This window comes from Choloepus didactylus, chromosome 7 (genome assembly GCF_015220235.1).
Source record: "Choloepus didactylus isolate mChoDid1 chromosome 7, mChoDid1.pri, whole genome shotgun sequence".
NCBI classification, from domain to species: domain Eukaryota; kingdom Metazoa; phylum Chordata; class Mammalia; order Pilosa; family Megalonychidae; genus Choloepus; species Choloepus didactylus.
Window position 1 is genome coordinate 126,792,681 of NC_051313.1, and position 19,036 is coordinate 126,811,716.

A 19,036-nucleotide genomic window follows, 5' to 3' on the forward strand; every position below is an offset into this window, starting at 1 on the left:
CAATGGGGGTACCCATAGTCAGAGAAATAATGAGCCATAATGGGAGAGATGTAGTCTAGTAATAGTAAGCCTTGGACTGGTGCACTCCGCAGTCACCCCCATCCCCCTAACCACTTCCCCACTGGGGCTCTAAAGTAGGCCCCCCCAGTATCAGTCATAACAGAGGGTAAGACTACAACTACTCTGCTTTTGATTCACCCAATTAAGAGTAGGCAGTAGATGGGCTGGAGTGCCCTGGAAAGCCCATCTCCACTCTTGTCCCTGCATGTCCACAGATGATGGTGCACAGGATGGCCACTTTACCGGACCCCAAAGAATGGCCTAGTACGGATTCAGGCAAGGGATGTACTTCACCATTCCCATATCCAGGCCCATGGCTGTCCACATTTGTCCTGCTTGCCTGGATGACATCTTGTGCTCATTTGTGACTTTGAGGTCTATTGCCTGTGCCCAAGCTGGCACCTTCAGATCCTGTCTTGCCCACTTATGTTGTGCTCTATCTACCCAGGATATGCCACTTGCAACCTACTACAGCTTTCAAGTGCTATTGCCCACTAGGTGCCTACCCGTCACGTAACTCTGGAAATGGCGAACTTCCGTAGCTCCATTAAGATGAGTGGGGACTGAGGCAGGGAAACTTTGAAAGGATAATGGAGGGCTGTGAGGCAGGGAGATAGAAATGTGTTTAATAAGGTCTCCAAGGCAGGGAGACTGATGTAAATTTGAAAAGGGATGGGCTCTGAGGTAGCGAGATGGAGTGAAGGTGAGTGAAGTCAGCATTTGCCCAACCCCCCATCCCCGAAACTAAAATACATATGAAAATACATACAATTTTTCTTTTCTACAAATAAATTTGGAAAGAGGCCAACTTGGTCCCATGCCAGTAACCCCTGCCCTGATTACTTTTTTTCTAAGTAACAGGGATGGTGCTTGTGCCAGTTGTGCCATGTTCTTTGATGTAATGTTGTGGGGGCAGATGTACTAGTGTCAATTGATTGGAATCCTTTCATTGTTTCCATGCCCAGATGTGACTCAATCAACTGTGAGTGAAACATTTGATTGGATAATTTCCATGGAGGTGTTACCTCGCCCATTCAGGGATCACTGGAGTCATAAAGGAATTCACAGACAGAAAGACCTCAGAGCAGCTGTGAGTGACATTTTGGAGAGCAAGTGAGTGACATTTTGGAGAGCAGCTGCAGCTAAGAGAGGACAAAATACCCCAAGAGCAACATTTTAGAGAATGCCATTTTGAAACACAACCTGGGAACAAGCAGACATCAGCCATGTGCCTTCCAAGCTAACAGAGGTTTTCCAGACGCCAATGGCCATCCTTCAGTGAAGGTACCCTGCTGATGACTTACTTTGGACACTTTATGGCCTTACAACTGTAAATTTATAACCAAATAAACCCCCTTTATAAAAGCCAATCCATTTCTGGTATTTTGCAAAATGGCAGCATTGGCAAACTGGAAAAGTGCTGAGGCCCTCACCTATGGTTGGTAAATGGGATAAGATTGCCTGGGGTAGCCATTATCACTCTGGTTGGAGGTAAAGACTCTTCCCTGGGTCCAAGAAGTAGAGTTTTTAGGGGGCCCCACTGGACAGGAAGGCAGGCAGCCATGAGTTAAACAAGACAAACCAGGCATCTGTAACAATCATAATCACACTAATACTCAGTCTGACATGATAGGAATTGAGAAGAACCACACAACTTTCATGATTGGTCCTTCACAAGAGACTCCTGGTTTGAGAAACAGTAAAATGTTCGCCTGGGTAATCATTATCACTATCCTGTGATGTAGGAAAGAAACAAGCAGGGCCAGGAGGTGGGAGAACCCTCCCTGACCCTCAATTGTCCCTGGCCACAGCAGGTCCCTACATGTCCTCCGAGGGTGGTGGAGCTCCAAAGATCCTGGCAAGAAGTCCTTGGTTGGAGCGGGCCTGGTCCTGGGCAGTAGCCAGGCGAGCCCGTTCACGCCCTCCTGGTCGGGCCAAACGACGGGCCCTCAGCTCCTGCTCAGTGGGGCGCTGGGCAAAGGCCCAAGAGCCATTGGGGCGGGCAGGGTCACCATCAGCAGCGAGGAAGCGTTGTCCCCGCTCCACACTTCGAAGATAAAAGTCAGTCTCACGCTTAGCCTGAGCAACCTCAGCTCTCAGGCGCTGTCGGCGCACCTGGCGCTCAAAGGCCAGGTGCTCGCTGAGGTGGGACCAGGTGAACCGATGCAGGTACTGCGGGCAGGGAGACAAGAGATCAGAATGTGCTGGACAGAAGATCCGAGCAGGATCGACAAGAGGCCAGAGGGTGGCAGTGACAGGGAAGTAGGAGAATGAAAGGTGTTGTGAGGCGACCTGTCAGCTCACCTTAAGATTCCACAGATCATAGCGGAAGGGGCTGCGCCTTCGGGCACCCATGGGCGTGTTGTGTAGACTGGCTGCCACGCGCTTCGCCACGCGCTTGTCCCGGAACTCCACCCAGCCCTCAGTGTAGTCCTTGCTGTACCTGGACCCTTTCTTTCCTCCCGTGGCCCCAGCAGCCGCCGCCTTCTTCTTCTTGCGCCGCACAAACCCGTCTGCGCGTCAGAAGTACAAAGCCACGGTCAAGGAGGCAGACTAAGTAACCCACGCGACCGCACCGCCCACTCGCACGGCTGTTTTCCGGAACTGCCGGCCAGGATCCCACCTCGATCTCTATTCGAGAGGGGTGAAAGATGCACCATTTCCTTCTATGTAACTCAATTCTTTTAATGTCAGCGCCTTATTCAGGCCTACCCTGAACACACTTGGAGTGGAGGACAGCTGATCATATACTGTTTCTTCACCTGCGGCCTGATGACAAAGGGGTGTGTTTAGTTTTGTGAAATAACCACTAAGATTTTTATTCAGGTTTTGTCATTTAACAAACCGGTAAACTGAGGCCCAAGAAGAGGTGAGAGGAGCCAAGATTAGAGAATTAAAGCACAGCTAGACACACCGTGCTTCCCCAGTGTCCCAAGAGACATGCATACTACCGATTACCCAGCCAGGAGACCCGCGCTGCCAGCTCCAAAAGCCAGCATCTAGTTTTTCCGCCCTAACAGCCAAAAACGACATGACGCGCATGCCTGCCCACTTGCCAGCTAGCACTTACCCTCGGGCTGAAAGAAAACGCGCCCAACCTCGCCGTAGGCGCTGAGAAGGTTGCGCACGTGCAGGGGCCGAAAGCGCGGCGGGATGTGGCCCAAGTACACAATACCCGGCACCACCCGCTTTTTGCCGACGCAAGCCTCCTCTCCAGGATCCTCCTGCTCTTCCTCCGGCCCCGGTTTCTGGTCTTCCCCTTCCAGCGGCTCCTGCTTCGCCGCTTCCTTCCCCGATTCCTCGGCCTCCATGCCGGCTGGTACGCAAAGCACAACTGCTGTAAAGCGCTGCGCCGTCTTACGTGTACCGTGTGCGACGGTCGCCGTGAGGGGGCGGGGCCGATGCAGGTGATGACAAATGAAAGAACCAGATGGAACGAAGTAGGCGGGTCCACAGACAGGCATAACCCGAGAGGGCGGAACTGAGGCCCAGTTCGGCTGCAGAAGCGAGAGGGCGGAGCTGGGGGCGGGATCAAAGATTCGGCTTAACCAGACTTTACGTCTGATCTGGAAAGACAGAACCCAGAAGAGAGGTAGTTCCCCAAATATAACATAGCCTATAGAATACCTTGACGATATGCAAAAAAAAAAGCGGATGAGGCAGATTCTTCCTAATTTTGCAGAACAATTGGGGCTGTGCGGGTGTGGGAGGAGTCTATACGTTTTAGCGATCAAAATATCATTTCACCAACGAGGGTTCGACCCTAGTTGATAGATGACACGCCTTTAACGCTTACTCAAATTTTAATTTAATTTTGAGTTTTGAAATTTTAATTATTTTTTGAAATTTAACATAGAAGTTTTTATTGTCTTGTTTAAATTTGAATTTTGAAAATGTGGTTTAATTGTGCAAATTTAAGTTTTCGAAATTTAGATTTAAGGTTTGAATTGTTAATTTAGTTTAACAGTTTAAATTTGAGTTTGTGAATAAGATGCCTAAAATAGTAAAATGTATGACATTTCTTTACTTCGTTTAAAAACATATTTGGCGCCTGTTATGTATTTATTGATATATTTACATTTATATTGCAGGTATGTTGTCGTATGCACACATGGCCCTCACATGATCTCCGGGCAGCACGCTCAATCCTTCCCTCCCCGGTCCTGTCCTCACAGGTTTCCCCTCAGTTCACAAACCGCTTTTCCCTTGTGCCAACGTAACCTGGCCCTGGTGGTCCCGCGCCCCCAGGCGGTCCTAGGAACGAGCCCCACAGGGGACGGGGGGTGCCGTTTGCTACCTTAAAGCGCCGCGAGACAGACTGCGAGGGCCGCTCCAGGGAACTGCGTGGAAATGATCTGCCGGCCTTGTGGCAAGGACCTGGGACGAGTTTGAGAAATATCATTATAAATCCGCCGTTCCTATGGCCCGATAAAATTTCCCATCCTGCTCGAACCTGGGCGTAAAGCAACCCAGAGGACTGAAGCGGCATGTGTCCACAATTACAATCTGGGATGGAAAATTTTTGCCCCAAGTGTATTTCTAAAATAACGCGGCGCCGCACTCTTTCATGAAGCATCTAAATGTCTAAAAAGTAGACTTCTCGAGTTCTCGCCAGTCTATTTTACTGGGAATCACTCTGTCAGTTGCTCTCTGCTCCTTTTTTTGGAGGAGTGAGAGAAGAACAGACTCGATCCCGCCTTTAATTCTTAAAGAAGTCTTCAAAATATAGTAACAGTGAAAGAAATGAGAGCATGTCTTGAAGCTGCTTCAAAAGATGCGGGCGAGGGTATTTGGGAGAGTAAAAGATTGGTTGTCAGCTGTGCCACCATGATGGCTACCGTAGGAGTTCATTATACTATTTTCTCTATCTTGTGTATATTTGAAATTGTCATTAATAAATGTGTGTTCAAAAAGTACTGACATAATAGAAGGCCCCAAAGGGCCATCGAACTTCCAAAAAATTTTTTAACTGAACATTCCCTACAATCCTCGCGGTCCTTTCTCAACTCAGTGAGATATAATACTTCCTGGAGACCCCCGTCTAACTCCTGCGTCCCAGATGTCACATAACGAAGCAACCGTGAGAGTCCTAGGAGTTCATCTTTGATGGCATACTGCCCAAATTTCCTTACTAAGGGGTTTTATTAAAGTCATTGTTAAGTCTATGGAAGACTAATGAACCTTCGTTGGGCTTTCCAAAAGTAAGTCCTTCGAGCCGGATTCGAACCAGCGACCTAAGGATAGCCATTAGTCAGACGCCTACAGTCCTCCGCTCTACCAACTGAGCTATCGAAGGGCTTCTTGGCGAAGTTTTATTAGTATACCTTTAATATTCTGTCTTAATATCTTTTGCTGTGGTGATACTCAAATTTATTTCTCAAAAAGGATCCAAAAATTCCATATTATTGAAATATCGAGTCCCTCAAATTAATCTATGGGTTATCTTAAAACCCCAGCAGGCTTTTTTGGAGAGATTGACAAGATAATTATAAAATTTATATGGAATGCAAAGGACCTAAAATAACAAAAGCAATCTTGAATAAGAACCGATTTGGAGGACTTACACAATCAGATTTCAAGACATATTTAAAAACTTTAGTAATCAAGATGAAATGGTATTGGTGTAAGGGTAGGTTTATAGATAAGTGGGACAGAGTAGAGGGACAGGAAAGACCCACACATATATTGACGAATGATTTTTGACAAAGGTACCAAGTTAATTAAATGGAGAAAGAAGAGGCTTTCCACAACTGGTGCTGGTACAAGTGGACATCCATATGCAAAAACAAAACAAAAACTTCGACCATTGCCTAACTCAAAATTAATCATAGACCTAAATATAACAGAAGAAAAACTGTAAAACTTCTAGAAAAAAATTTTGGGGATGTTTGATTAGGCAAAAAATTCTTAGAAGAGATTTGAAAGCAAATTATAAAAAGGAAAGAAAAAATTCCTTTTCAAAAGATACTGTTAAGCGTGGACACAATAATTGTAATAGTCCCTAGATTGTAAGCTCTTACAGCAGTTAACTCTATCCCTGAATTGTAAGGCCTATCTCTAAACTTTGAGATGCTGATCCCCTAGCGTATGTTGTCACAAACATTGGGACTGGCGGTTTGATGTGCTGAGCCCTCAAGCATGGGACTTGCCCTTATGAAGCTCATTACCACAAAGGAAAGTCTAAAGTTGTATGTAACGGTGCCTAAGAGTCTCCCCCTGAGTACCTCTTTGTTGCTCAGATGTGGCCCTCTCTCTCTCTAACTGAGCCATCTCGACAGGTGAACTCGCTGCCCTCCCCCCTACGTGGGACCCAACTCCCAGGGTTGTAAATCTCCCTGGCAACGCAGAGAATGACTCCCGGGGATGAATGTGGACCCGGCATCGTGGGACTGAGAGTATCTTCTTGACCAAAAGGGGGATGCAAAATGAGACGAAATAGTTTCAGTGGCTGAGAGATTCCAAATGGAGTCGAGAGGTCACTCTGGTGGACATTCTTATGCACTATATGGATAACACCTCTTAGGCTTTAATGTATTGGAATAGCTAGAAGTAAATACCTGAAACTACCAAACTCCAACCCAGCAGTCTGGACTCCTGAAGACAATTATATAATAATGTAGATTACAAGGGGTGACAGTGTGATTGTGAAGACCTTGTGGATCACACCCCCTTTATCTAGTGTATGGATGAGTGGAGGAATGGGGATAAAAACTAAAGGACAAATGGGGTGGGATGGGGGGATGATTTGGGTGTTTTTTTCACTTTTATTTTTTATTCTTGTTCTGGTTCTTTCTGAGGTAAGGAAAATGTTCAGAGATAGACTGTGGTGATGAACACATAACTATGTTATCATACTGTGGACAGTGGATTGTATATCATGGATGATTGTATGGTGTGTGAATGTATTTCAATAAAACTGAATTTAATTAAAAAAAGATACTGTTAAGGAATTAAAACTCTACAGACTGGCAGAAAATATTTGCAAAACAGTTTTTTGACTCAGTGACAACTCAAATTTAAAAATGGGGAAGGACTTGAACCTACACTTCACCAAAGAAGATATACTAATGGCAAATAATGACATGAAAAGGTGCTCAACATCATTAGTCATGATGGAAATGGAAACTAAAACCATGAAAGGCTACTACACGCTTACTGTAGGCAGAATTCTAAGATGGTCCCCAAGATTCCCCTGCACCAAGTCACACACCCTGTTTAATGCCCTCCCCTTGAGTGTGGACGGGTTGTATGAATATGATAATTACTACTTTGAATAGCTAAAATTTAAAAGACTGGCAATTCGAGGTTTTGTCTAGGATTTCATAGAAACTGGACTCCTCAAATATTGCTGATGGGGAAATGGTACAGCCCAATTTAGGTAGTTTGGTAGTTTCTTTGAAAGTTAAACATATACTTACCATAGTATCCAGCAACCCCACTCCTACATATTTACTGAAAATATATGTTCACACAAAGACTTGTACTTGAATGTTTGTAGCAGCTTTATTTATAACAGCACAAAATGGAAAACAACTCAAATTTTCATCAACTGATGAATGATTAAACAAACTGTGGTATGTATATACAGTGGACTGCTACTTATTAATCAGAAAGGAACTACAGATACACACGACAAGAATGAATCTCAAAAGTATTATGCTAAATGAAAAAAGCCAGATTCAAAAGGCTAAATACTTTATGATTCTGTTTCTCTGTCTGAAAAAGGCAAAATCACAGTGACGGAAAGCACATCAATGCTTTCTGAAGGTATAAATGAAATTTTTGGAGTGATGAAAAGTTCTATATTATGATGGCTGTGGTGATTATATGACAATATATTTGTTGAAATGTATTGAACTATACACTTAAAGGAGTGAATTTTACTGCATTTAAATCATACTCAATGAAGCTGTTTCAAAACAAAACAAAACTTAATTGAAGTTTAACTGAACCTGAACAAAAACTTCAACATCAATGAACTCCACCATAAGAAGTATATATATTGCTACATACCACCCCCTTTTCTGATTCCCAGTTTGTGCTTTTCTACTCGCTCTTTTGCCCATAGTAGTTATTTAATAACATTATACAATTTAACAAATTACAGTTTTACAATTATACAATTTACTCATAAGGTCCCTGTGCTGTATCATCACAATTACTAAAATTCTCATCTGTCTTGGATTATGGTTAGGTAGTTGTGCCAGTTTGAATGTATTATGTCCCCCAAACGCCATTGTCTTTGATGTAATCTTATGTGGGCAGACCTGTCAGTGTTAATTAGATTGTAATTCTTTGAATGTTTCCGTGGAGATGCGCCCCACCCAACTGTGGGTGATGACTCTGATTGGATAATTTCCATGGAGGTGTTGGCCTGCCCATTCAGGGTGGGTCTGAATTAAATTACTGGAGCACTATATAAGATCAGACAGAAGGAGCAAGCTGCTACAGCCAAGAGGGACACTTTGAAGCACGCACTGGAACTGAGAGAGGAGCTTCAGCTTACAGAGACATTTTGGAGACGGCCTTTGAAAACTGACTTTTGCTCCGGAGAAGCTAAGAGAGGACAAACGCCCCAAGAGCATCTGAGAGTGACATTTTGGAGAGAAGCTGAAGCCTAGAGAGGAACGTCCTGGGAGAAAGCCATTTTGAAACCAGAACTCTGGAGCAGATGCCAGCCATGTGCCTTCCCAGCTAACAGAGGTTTTCCAGATACTATTGGCCGTCTTCCAGTGAAGGTACCCGATTGTTGATACATTACCTTGGACACTTTATGGCCTTAAGACTGTAACTGTGTAAACAAATTAACCCCCTTTTATAAAAGCCAATCCATTTCTGGTGTTTTGCATTCTGGCAGCATTAGCAAACTAGAATAGATTTTGGTACCAGAGAAGTGGGGTGCTTTTGCTGCTGAGTTTGCAAATACTAAACATGTTGGAACGGCTTTTTAAATGGATAAGGGGAAGATTTGGGAAGAATTGTGAGGAGCTTGATAGAAAAGGCCTAAACTGCTTTGAAGAGACTGTTTGTGGAAATATGGACTCTAAAGATACTCCCAACAAGGTCTTGAACAGAAATGATGAATCTGTTGTTCCGAAATGGAAGAGAGACGATCCTTGTTTTAAAGTGGCAGAGAATTTGGCAAAATTGAGTCCTGGTGTTGGATGGAAGGCAGAATTTGAAAGCGACAACCTGGAATATTTAGCTGATGAGATCTCCAAGCAAAATATAGAAGAAGTAGCCTGGCTTCTACTTGCAGCTTATAGTAAAATGCAACAGGATAGATAAACTTAGAACTGAACTCTTGGGTACAAAGAAACCAGAAACTGATAATTTGGAGAATTCTGGGCTTCCAAAAGGTGGAATCCCAGAAGCTACAGCCCAACGTGAGGATGTAACCAAACATGGAACCCAGCCACCATTTCAGTACAAGCCAAGATTGGAAAAGGAATTAAGCAGAAAGGATTTGTGGAAAGTCCTATTGTCTGATGGCTTTGACCCCTGTATGCTTCATGCGAAGCCAACAGAATTTTTGCGAAATCTTTATAGACAGAGCCATTGCCAGTCTGGACTGGAGGAGACAGACAAGGAACAAACTGAAGGAAAAATTTCTTCAAAGACAGAGCCATGGAGGTTGAGGTCTGAGGTCAAGAGATCTCGGGCTGGGAGAGTGAAGCAGTCCACATGCATGGAAAGGGTGAGTTTGCCCTGGAGGTCGAGGGCGGGCCTTCTGCGTTGATGCTCAGGAAATGTTCTGCCACCTGAAGCCCTAAAGAGGGTGGAGCACATTCCCAGGGAATTGGGGAGAGCCTGGCTGCCACCACACTGTTCTGAAGGGGTTGAGCGTGTGCCTTGGAGATGGAAGGGAATCCGGGTGCTGCCCCGATGTTTGAGGAGGGTGGGGCTGGGAAGGTGGTCTCCCCAATGTGTGGATATGTTGGAGCACTCACCCAAGCATTTGGAGAGGAAAGGGCTGCCACAAAGGCCCTTAGGAAGGGTTAGACTCCCATTCTCTCAAGCCCCAAGGGTGCAGCGTCGTTCTGTGTATGACTCTCAGACTTTGAAGTCTAGTGGAGTTTGTCCTGTGGGTTTTAGGAACTGTTTTGGTCCTGTTAACCCTGTTTTCCTTACTGTTCCTCCTTATGGCAGTGGGAATGTTTATCCTGTGAATGTCCCTCTTTTGTATATTGGAAGCCCATAACTTGTTCTAAGTTCATGGATCCACAGTTAAAGGAGAATTATGTGCTAATCACCACACAACGCAACAGCCCCTTAGGACTGACCATGCCTATAATTGATTTTGATGGGATCTTGTACTTAGCTATTGTTATTGAAATGATTTAAGTTTCTGTGATATTGTTGTGGGATGAATGTATTTTGTATGTGGAAAGATAATGTCATTTGGGGGTCCAGGGGGTGGAATGTGCCAGTTTGAATGTGTTACGTCCCCCAAACACCATTATCTTTGATGTAATCTTGTGTGGGCAGACCTATCAGTGTTAATTAGATTGTAATTCTTTGAGTGTTTCCATGGAGATGCGCCCCACTCAACTGTGGGTGATGACTCTGATTGGATAATTTCCATGGAGGTGTTGGCCTGCCCATTCAGGGTGGGTCTGAATTAAATTACTGGAGCACTATACAAGATCAGATAGAAGGAGCAAGCTGCTACAGCCAAGAGGGACACTTTGAAGCACGCACTGGAACTGAGAGAGGAGCTTCAGCTTACAGAGACATTTTGGAGACAGCCTTTGAAAACTGACTTTTGCTCCAGAGAAGCTAAGAGAGGACAAACGCCCCTGAGCATCTGAGAGTGACATTTTGGAGAGAAGCTGAAGCCTAGAGAGGAACGTCCTGGGAGAAAGCCATTTTGAAACCAGAACTCTGGAGCAGATGCCAGCCATGTGCCTTCCCAGCTAACAGAGGTTTTCCGGACACTATTGGCCATCCTCCAGTGAAGGTACCTGATTGTTGATGCATTACCTTGGACACTTTATGGCCTTAAGACTATAACTGTGTAACCAAATAAACCCCCTTTTATAAAAGCCAGTCCATTTCTGGTATTTTGCATTCTGGCAGCATTAGCAAACTAGAACAGTAGTCTTAAAGGGAAATACTGATTTATATAACAGCTGTAAGTCTTGAAACATATGGGATAATAGTAATTATACAAACGATAGGGTTGCTGGTTTTTCTAATTGCCTTTTGAAAGCCTTGAAGGAAAAAAGTTACACGCTCAGATATTCCAAAAATCAGCACAGCCTGTGTTGTGAATGTGCCTCATCTAGTGGATGTTAGGCAGCATCCATCTTTGGCCACACTAGTGCTTACTGAATGGGTCCCTGAATGAAATAGAAATGGTTGCAGGAATAGAAGCTATGTATGGGCTCATGAGTTTAGAGTTCCTCTCCCTAAGGCTGATCTGGCAACTGTTGCTGCTGAATATTGATTTACCAGAAACAGAAATCAACACTGAACATTTATTCTAATTTATCCCTGGAGACCAACCAGGTAACTTACTGACATGTAGATTATATTGGACTGAACCAATGAAATGATATCTTCAATTTATTGAAAGAAAATAACCGCAAATCCTTATGGGAAAGCATCTTTAAAAGTTGTGGTGAATTCAGAGAGAATTTTACTTTTTTTATGTTGGGCATCTGGGGACACTACCACTACTAAATCACCTCAATTAAATTTAAAGTATAGCACTTATTTGAAGCTGAGACTCTGTCCCTGAAAGGACTTACCTACATTGGCTTCGCCTTTACTCCTATTAAATAGCCCTTCTGCATCCCGATCCACAACAGGAAGGTTCATCAGGGAATTCTCCTTGGTTGGCAGTGAACCACAGTGCCTGTCCCCCTGATGCCTCCTGCTCTTAAAAACATTGCTCAGCCTAAAGCCTGTCAGCCAAGTTTGTGGGCTTGTTCTCAAACCCTATCTTGTCTGCAAGATACACCCCAAAACCTATAAGTGCATCACAGGGACATCATCTGTGCCTGATCTCTTTCACTAGCCTGGCTCAAATTTCTCATTCTTCACATCAATGCTCCTTCCATACAAGACTGTTTTCATTCCAGGTTCTTTAAGACATCTGAGGCATATAAGATGTACTAGTGAGCATCCCTCCTCAGAAATAACAAAAAACAACAATAAGAAGAAAATGAACAAAATCAACTTTCTCAAAGTTCTAGAAGATGATGAGACTAGAGAACAACTCAAGGAATGCAGAAGTGAAGAGAAAAAAAAACAAACATAAACTTAAAAAACAGTAGGAGAGGATGGGACAAATTTATCAGTCCATTCCTCTCCCCCCACTAGGATCTGTGCAACTCACAGAGATGGCTCAGCAGCCTGCAGACTTTCAATTGCAAGTCCCTGAAGCCTGATAAAACCCCAGTGGTGGTTTGGTAGCCCTTCTGTGTTCCCAGTGCAGGTCCTGGGCCTGATTACTGGTGTGCTTAAAGGAAATACTGGGTTTCTTTGTACAATGATCCCAACTAGCTCCATCAAAGACAGACTCAGGGCTGCCATCTGCATCTCCTAAGCTGGAAGTTACCGTAGGACAGGAAAGTGGGGCAGAAAGGAGGAGCTGAGCCATGGAACCACAAAGCAGACCCAGTACTGAAAGCTGGGGTGAAAAGTTAGACCAGAGTCTGGGAGTGGAGCTGAGCACAGCTGCAGGGGAAGAAAAACTATAGGAAAAACAAAGAGCACTGCCCAGGGCCCCAGGAGGAGAAGCCAGGGAAAGGAACTCCTTTCTTGGAGGGGAAATGGTTGCACATACTGAGGAATTCTTGAAAGTTCCTATGCATGCCCAGGGTAAGATGCAGGCTTAGAGAGACCTGAGGAGGACATAACTGTTCACATTGGGCATCAAAATAATCAAATGCCCAGAATTCAACAAAAGATCACAAGACATACAAAGAAACAGGAAGAGAAGCCCACCCAAAGGAACAAAAATAAACAACAGAGGAAGTACAGGCATTGGAACAACTAATCAAAGATGTTACGTCAACTCTCCTAAATAAATTCAATGAGCCGAAGAAGTACATGGACATACAACTAAAGGAAATCAAGATGACTAGGCATGAACAAAAGGAGGAATTAGAAATTTTTTAAAGATATCTGAGGCTTTATATTAGCTGATGGTCAAGCCTTGTGAAGACTGTGATGAAGGAGCTGCCCCACATTCAATACCTTGTTGTTCCCTCACCCACATCCCCTGGGCCCTCACCATTTTGAAGTCCACCAATCTGATTTCCACCTGCTGGTACCCGCATCCTGTTACATGAAGCCTTTCCCTGGTTGCTGATCCCACTCTGCCCACACACATGGCAGGCCAACGTTCTAAGGGGTTTGGAGCAATCCCCAAACAATAACTCTTGGTAAACGATATAAGACTACCCCAGCTTCCTCTGAAATATGATCATTCTGAGGTACATTTTCCACAGTTTCCCAGACTTTCCCAGAGGGATTAAGATCAAGTTGCCCAGAGTGGTAATCCTTGGTTTACTTCCCTTTCCTATTTCACGTCATCATTCCCCACCAATGTTTTCTGGGATAAAGTACTTGCACTGAAATCCTTGGATAACCCAAAATAAGCAATAGGTTTTGAAAGGATCATCCATGATGTTGTATAAGAATAGGCAATAAGTGGTCAGGGGAGAAGCAGGGAGATCAGATTAAAGGCTACTTCAGTGATCCAGGGGAAAATGATGGTGGCTGGAATGGAGTTGTGGCCACAAAAGTGGTGAGATATGATAAGATCATGGATATATAATGAATGTAGAGAAAACAGGGTTGACTAATATATTGATGTGGGATGTGAGGCAAAGGGGAGACTCCAGAGAATCGGGAAGGATGGAATGAAGTGGGGATGATGGTGGATGGGGCAGATTTAGGAGAGAAAGATTAGGAATCCAGTTTTGATGACTACTAACCTCTAAGTGGAGACGCTGTGTAGGTTGGAGTGAGTACTGCATAAACCTCTGAAATTGTTGGTAAGTTTGGGCTCAAGATATGATGCTGTGAGTTATTTGCACATAGATTTAAGGCCATAAGACTGGAGCAGATTCTGGAAGGATTGAGTGTAGACAGATAACAGAGAAGGGCCAAGGACTGAACCCTGAGGGAACAATTAATATTAAAGAGACAGAGAGAAGAGGAGGAACCAGTAAAGGAGACTAGGAAGGAGCTACCAATGAGGAAGGAGGAAAGTGAAGAGAATGTTTAGCCCTGGAAGATTATTTTTATAAACTTAGAATGATCATGTGAGAGTATTTGTAAGATTATTGCACCTACTTACTTGTTTAATCTAAGCTGTAAAAAGCTGCAGTCAAAATAAAATAAGCAACTAAAGTGACTTTAGAAGGCCTGAATACACCATAGCTGTGTAAATTGCCCATTTGCTTGGAATCCAAATATAGATTCCTGTATCATCCTGTCTCCTGCCTTCCTGAGAAAAGAATTTTTTTCTTTGGGAGGCTGGAATAGTTCCTGGACTCAAATCAGCAACTTCCACTATGCAAGAGAGGGATAATGATCACTCTTTAAAAACCTTAAAAGCCTCCATTTCCACTGTGAGAACGGTACATCACTCCCCTCCTCCATCATCTCTCATATGACCTGTAAATAACCTCCATTCCCCCAAACTTATCCATATCCTTCTCTATACCTATTCCCTATTCTTTATACTGCCATTAAAATGAACTTTTAAAAATACAAATTTAAACAGGTAACTGCAATTGAAGAACAAGTTTAAAGCTTATCTACTGCCCTCAGGAAAAAGAACAAAATCCTCAAGGAAGTGGTATTTTTATCCTTAAAGAATAAACATTTTCATCCTTGCTTATGATACATCCTTTCAATCCCAAGGAGTCCTAGCCCAGAGGATGTGAAAATTTCTTCAGAACCAACTAATTGCCTTCTTTTGTCCCATTTTCACTTAATCTCTCTTTTTAGACACAAGTCCTTTTCCATGAAAAAGAGGAGCTTTATATTTTTAAGGTACCGTCAGTGGCGTAATCAACAAATTTACTTATTAAGGAGATGGAGCAGGACTCATAGGCAAAAGCAAAGATGGATAGTGTAAAAACATCACTAGAGCATACCAGAAAGAGTCAAAAATTAGCTTTTCCCTGAGCATTTCTTTAAATCCTGCACCCAACCATTAATCAGATGCCCTTCACCTCTTCTATTTATTCCTTTTTCCATATCACTATTGTTTTCTGACATATGAAACAATTTACCTTTTAAGTGTATGATATCTTTTCCACTCTGAAAAGCCATTGACTGGAGGGCAAGGATCTTTTTGTGGTATTAATATACGCTAAATGCCTAGAACAGTGCCTCTTCTTAGGGGTCCTCAGTTACCATTTGTTGAGAGAAGTCATCATATTCTTAAATTGAGAACAGCACCTAATAGAACCCAGTGCCTGAGTTTTAAATGTGATGGGAAGAAAGAGAAAAAAGAACAAGATATGGAACCCTGCCAGTATCTCCAACCACCCATGCATTACCTGTCTTCCTAGCCACTCAGGTCATTTTAAGAATAAAAAAGAAAAGTAATTTTGAAACCTTTCCTTCTCACATTGAAACCTCCAAGGGAAAATTCATATTAACCATGAAATGCTGCTACCTATAGTTTTATCCAGATTCTCTCTTGATTTTATTTTTAATTCAAATCAAAGAGAAAATAAAGTTTGTCTCCCTCTGTGCACTTCAGAATATAGATTTATAGATGTAGAATTTCAGAACATAGTAAAGTGCTGTGGGGTGCTGAGGCCTAACTCTGTGGTGGAGTACACGGTTTGCATGTTTGGCCTGTTCAAGCCACAGCTGCCTCATGTTTTTTCCTAAACAACTTATTTTACATCTATACCTGTATATCATTGTCACTGGATAAATATACAAGTTTCTCTCTCTTGCCAAAACCCTGTCTTGGAAAACTAGAGAAACAATGGACCAAACAAGTCTGCCCTGACAAGTTTAACTCCCACTGTGGTTGACAACTTCACCCAATGGGCCCGGGAGAGTGCGGGGACGAGTTGGCCTGGTTTCCCCCTTGCTTATTCCAGAATTAATGTTACCATCAGAAAACACGGTCTTGAATAGTCAGGCCCCCTGGATCCCACATCAAACAGAGAAAAAATCTCTTTGCTTTGGTGAGAAGGTGAGTTTATTGAAGATGTATCAACAAGGAACTGGAGGGAAAAAAACCTTCCAAGACCAGTTCAGAATGGGAAGAGCAGTTTGGGCTTTAAAATCCCCAGCAGACAAAGAAATGGCCAAGATCCAGAAGAAAGCAGAAGGGGAAAAATATAGAAAATAAAAAGCTGTTTGGTGAGAATCTCCTGTTATTTTGAAGTCCTCCCCTCATTCAGGCTTGTTTTTCAAGAAGAAGGCGTTGGTTATCATATTATACGGTGATATCCCTTACATCTCCAGGCAGGCATTGCTGAGAAAGTTCCTGGGAACAGACAGTATATTTTTTGTTGTTGTTGTTGTTGTTGAAGATTAGAGCAACAGCAAGTTATTTTAACAAGGGCTTTTTAAGGCTTAGAATAACTCAGGTCTGCTTGAATTAAGTGATCTTAATAAATGGTTTTTTGTTGTTGTTGTTTGGCTATCATAGACTGTTACTAAACGTTGGACTCCAGCAACAAAGTTCACGTTTGTGTTGAAACTTTCTGCTTACAACCCTTCCTGTGTTTTTGAAAAGGCAGAACCGTTGAAAATAGACTTGGAAGGCTCTTCTACCTGGCAAATCTCAGCTGCCAACCCAGGCTGGAAACTGGGCTTTGGGAGCAAAGACGAAGACCGCCTGCAGTGGAGCAGAGCGGGAGCGAAAGCCCTCACCTCAAATCCGGGAGGGTCCACCCAGGCTTAGCAGGTGGAATCGCCTCCCTCCTTCCCTCCTGCTCCTTCTTGCGGGCTCGCCTGCGGGTGAAGCGAAAGACGGGGCCCAGCACCGGGAACCCCGCGTTTACTGGGCCGCGCGCTTAGTCCTCTCTCCAGTCCCGTCCTCACAGGTTTCCCCTCAGCTCACAAACCGCTGTTCCCTTGTGCCCAATGCAACCCGGCCTGGGGGGGGGTCCCGCGTCCCCGGGAGGTCCTGGGAGCGAGCCCTACCCGAATCCCAGGCCCGCCTTCCTCGGGCTCGTCGCTTGAGGACGCGCCCGCCAGGGGGCGCCATCCTCGCCCTTAAAGCGCCGCCGAGCCCCGCGAGACCCACTGCTAGGGACGCTGCGCTTGGGCTTTTTAATATTATTATTCTTATTTATATTATTTGTGAATATATACCCGCCCTTGTTGGGGGCCGTGAAATATTTTTTCACCCTGTTCTAGGCACGAAGTCATCTGAAAAGACAGAAGCGGATAACAAAAATGGACTTAATTTTTCCCCAGACAGGCTCCAAATATGTTCCTAAAATACCGGCGGCCGAGAAGACCTCAGCTCGCAGCTGCAGCGCTTTCCTGGCGTTCCCACTCACTCTCTGTTAATTTTAAGGAAGAACAGTTTTAGTCAGTTGTCCTGGTTTTTTAAATCCCTGACACCGATCTCCTCGAAATACAGCAACAATGGGCGAAATGACAGCTTATTTGGGATTTATGTAGAAAGATCGGAGTCGGGCTGTATATTTGAGCTAGATGATCCAAAAATAGCTATGAAGTGATGGATGATGAGAATTCATTGTACTACCCGGTTTTATGTATGTTTGAAATTGTTTCTATCAAAAGGCTTCGTTAGAAAGTACCCTCCAACAAAATGTGAAGTGAAAACAAAATGTAAAATGAAAACCTTCCCACTTCCCACACTTCTCACGCGCTTTCTCAACAGAACTCTGTCGTGGGCGCTGCCTCTGATTTGTTTGGTCTGGTGTGGACATGCAGGAGTCCAGATTCTAACCCGGTGGCCCGAGAGGGAATAAAAACTGCATTTGTTGGGTCGATAGAGAGGCAAGGGGATACGGCAGGAAACTCGGGGAGGAAATGAGAGGGCGGTGAGGGGAGATGGGTGTAGCTGTTCCGAGGTCGAATTTCGCAAGTGAAAAACGAACACTAAAATCTTTCAAAGATATGGTTGCCCCTCGCAGAAGCGTTTCAGTAACAGATATGAAAGGCCAGCTTCGCCGAGTATGTCATTTATGTGCTCTAATTTCTGATGGCAGGTGTTGGCAATGGCCATTTGGATTAGCTATTTCATGCTCCTTCACTTGAGGGAGTTCCAGAATTACCATCCTTCGAGCCGGATTCGAACCAGCGACCTAAGGATGTCTAGGACTACCAACCTACAGTCCTCCGCTCTACCAACTGAGCTATCGAAGGACGTGCCAAGGCGATTTAGAATTTCCAATATAATGTCTGTCTTCGTGTTTAATTGTATCTACATTCATTTTGAAAGTACAGACAATTCTAATGCAATCTTCTTAGGCACTAGAAATATCCTATATAATCATCTGGGTAGTCGTTTCATTGGTTTATAAATATGTAAAATTTATTGTATTTTTCACTTAACTAAAAACAAAAATACTACGGGCATCCCATGTCTTATTCCCCTAGGTATGTTATAACCATAATGAATCCCTCGAATCACGTCCGGTGTCCTGGTGTTCTATTTACGTCCTTCTTTCTCTCTCAAAAGCATCTTAATTTGGTCCATAAATGACACGGTTTTTTTGAATACAAACATCTAAGTAGAAGAGGTTACTAGAGTCCCGAAACAGAGCAAAGATCAGTGCATTTTCGTACCATTGAGATTCTCTTTTCTGAAAGTCGAATGGGAGATCGTGTATATTTATTACTCTACTGATGAAATGTGCGTTTTGTTTTTTGCTCATGTGTGTGCATGTGTAAATTTTCTTAGTTTGGATAACTGATTTGGGTCGTACATATACTGCATATTTATAGTGAGGTAATTAAAATGAAACAAAAATTCTCAAAAATTTTAAATGGCAATGTAAACATT

General features: G+C 43.7%; 1 protein-coding gene and 2 non-coding genes across 3 annotated transcripts; all 3 read right to left on the reverse strand.

Annotated features, from left to right (window-relative positions):
• Nucleotides 1–1,652: 1,652 nt before the first annotated feature.
• Nucleotides 1,653–3,406, reverse strand: ABT1 (activator of basal transcription 1). Its single transcript, XM_037842226.1, has 3 exons — nucleotides 3,131–3,406; nucleotides 2,365–2,573; nucleotides 1,653–2,232 (listed from the first exon to the last, which is right to left on the reverse strand). Exons 1-3 carry the CDS (start codon nucleotides 3,369–3,371, stop codon nucleotides 1,879–1,881), a joined length of 804 nt encoding a protein of 267 aa, XP_037698154.1. The 5' UTR covers nucleotides 3,372–3,406; the 3' UTR covers nucleotides 1,653–1,878.
• A 1,860-nt stretch (nucleotides 3,407–5,266) lies between these two features.
• Nucleotides 5,267–5,356, reverse strand: TRNAY-GUA. Its single transcript is given in 2 exon segments — nucleotides 5,267–5,302; nucleotides 5,320–5,356. It is a non-coding gene; the product is annotated as a tRNA-Tyr (tRNA).
• Nucleotides 5,357–18,307: 12,951 nt separating this feature from the next.
• Nucleotides 18,308–18,396, reverse strand: TRNAY-GUA. The gene is given in 2 exon segments: nucleotides 18,308–18,343; nucleotides 18,360–18,396. It is a non-coding gene; the product is annotated as a tRNA-Tyr (tRNA).
• Nucleotides 18,397–19,036: the final 640 nt, after the last annotated feature.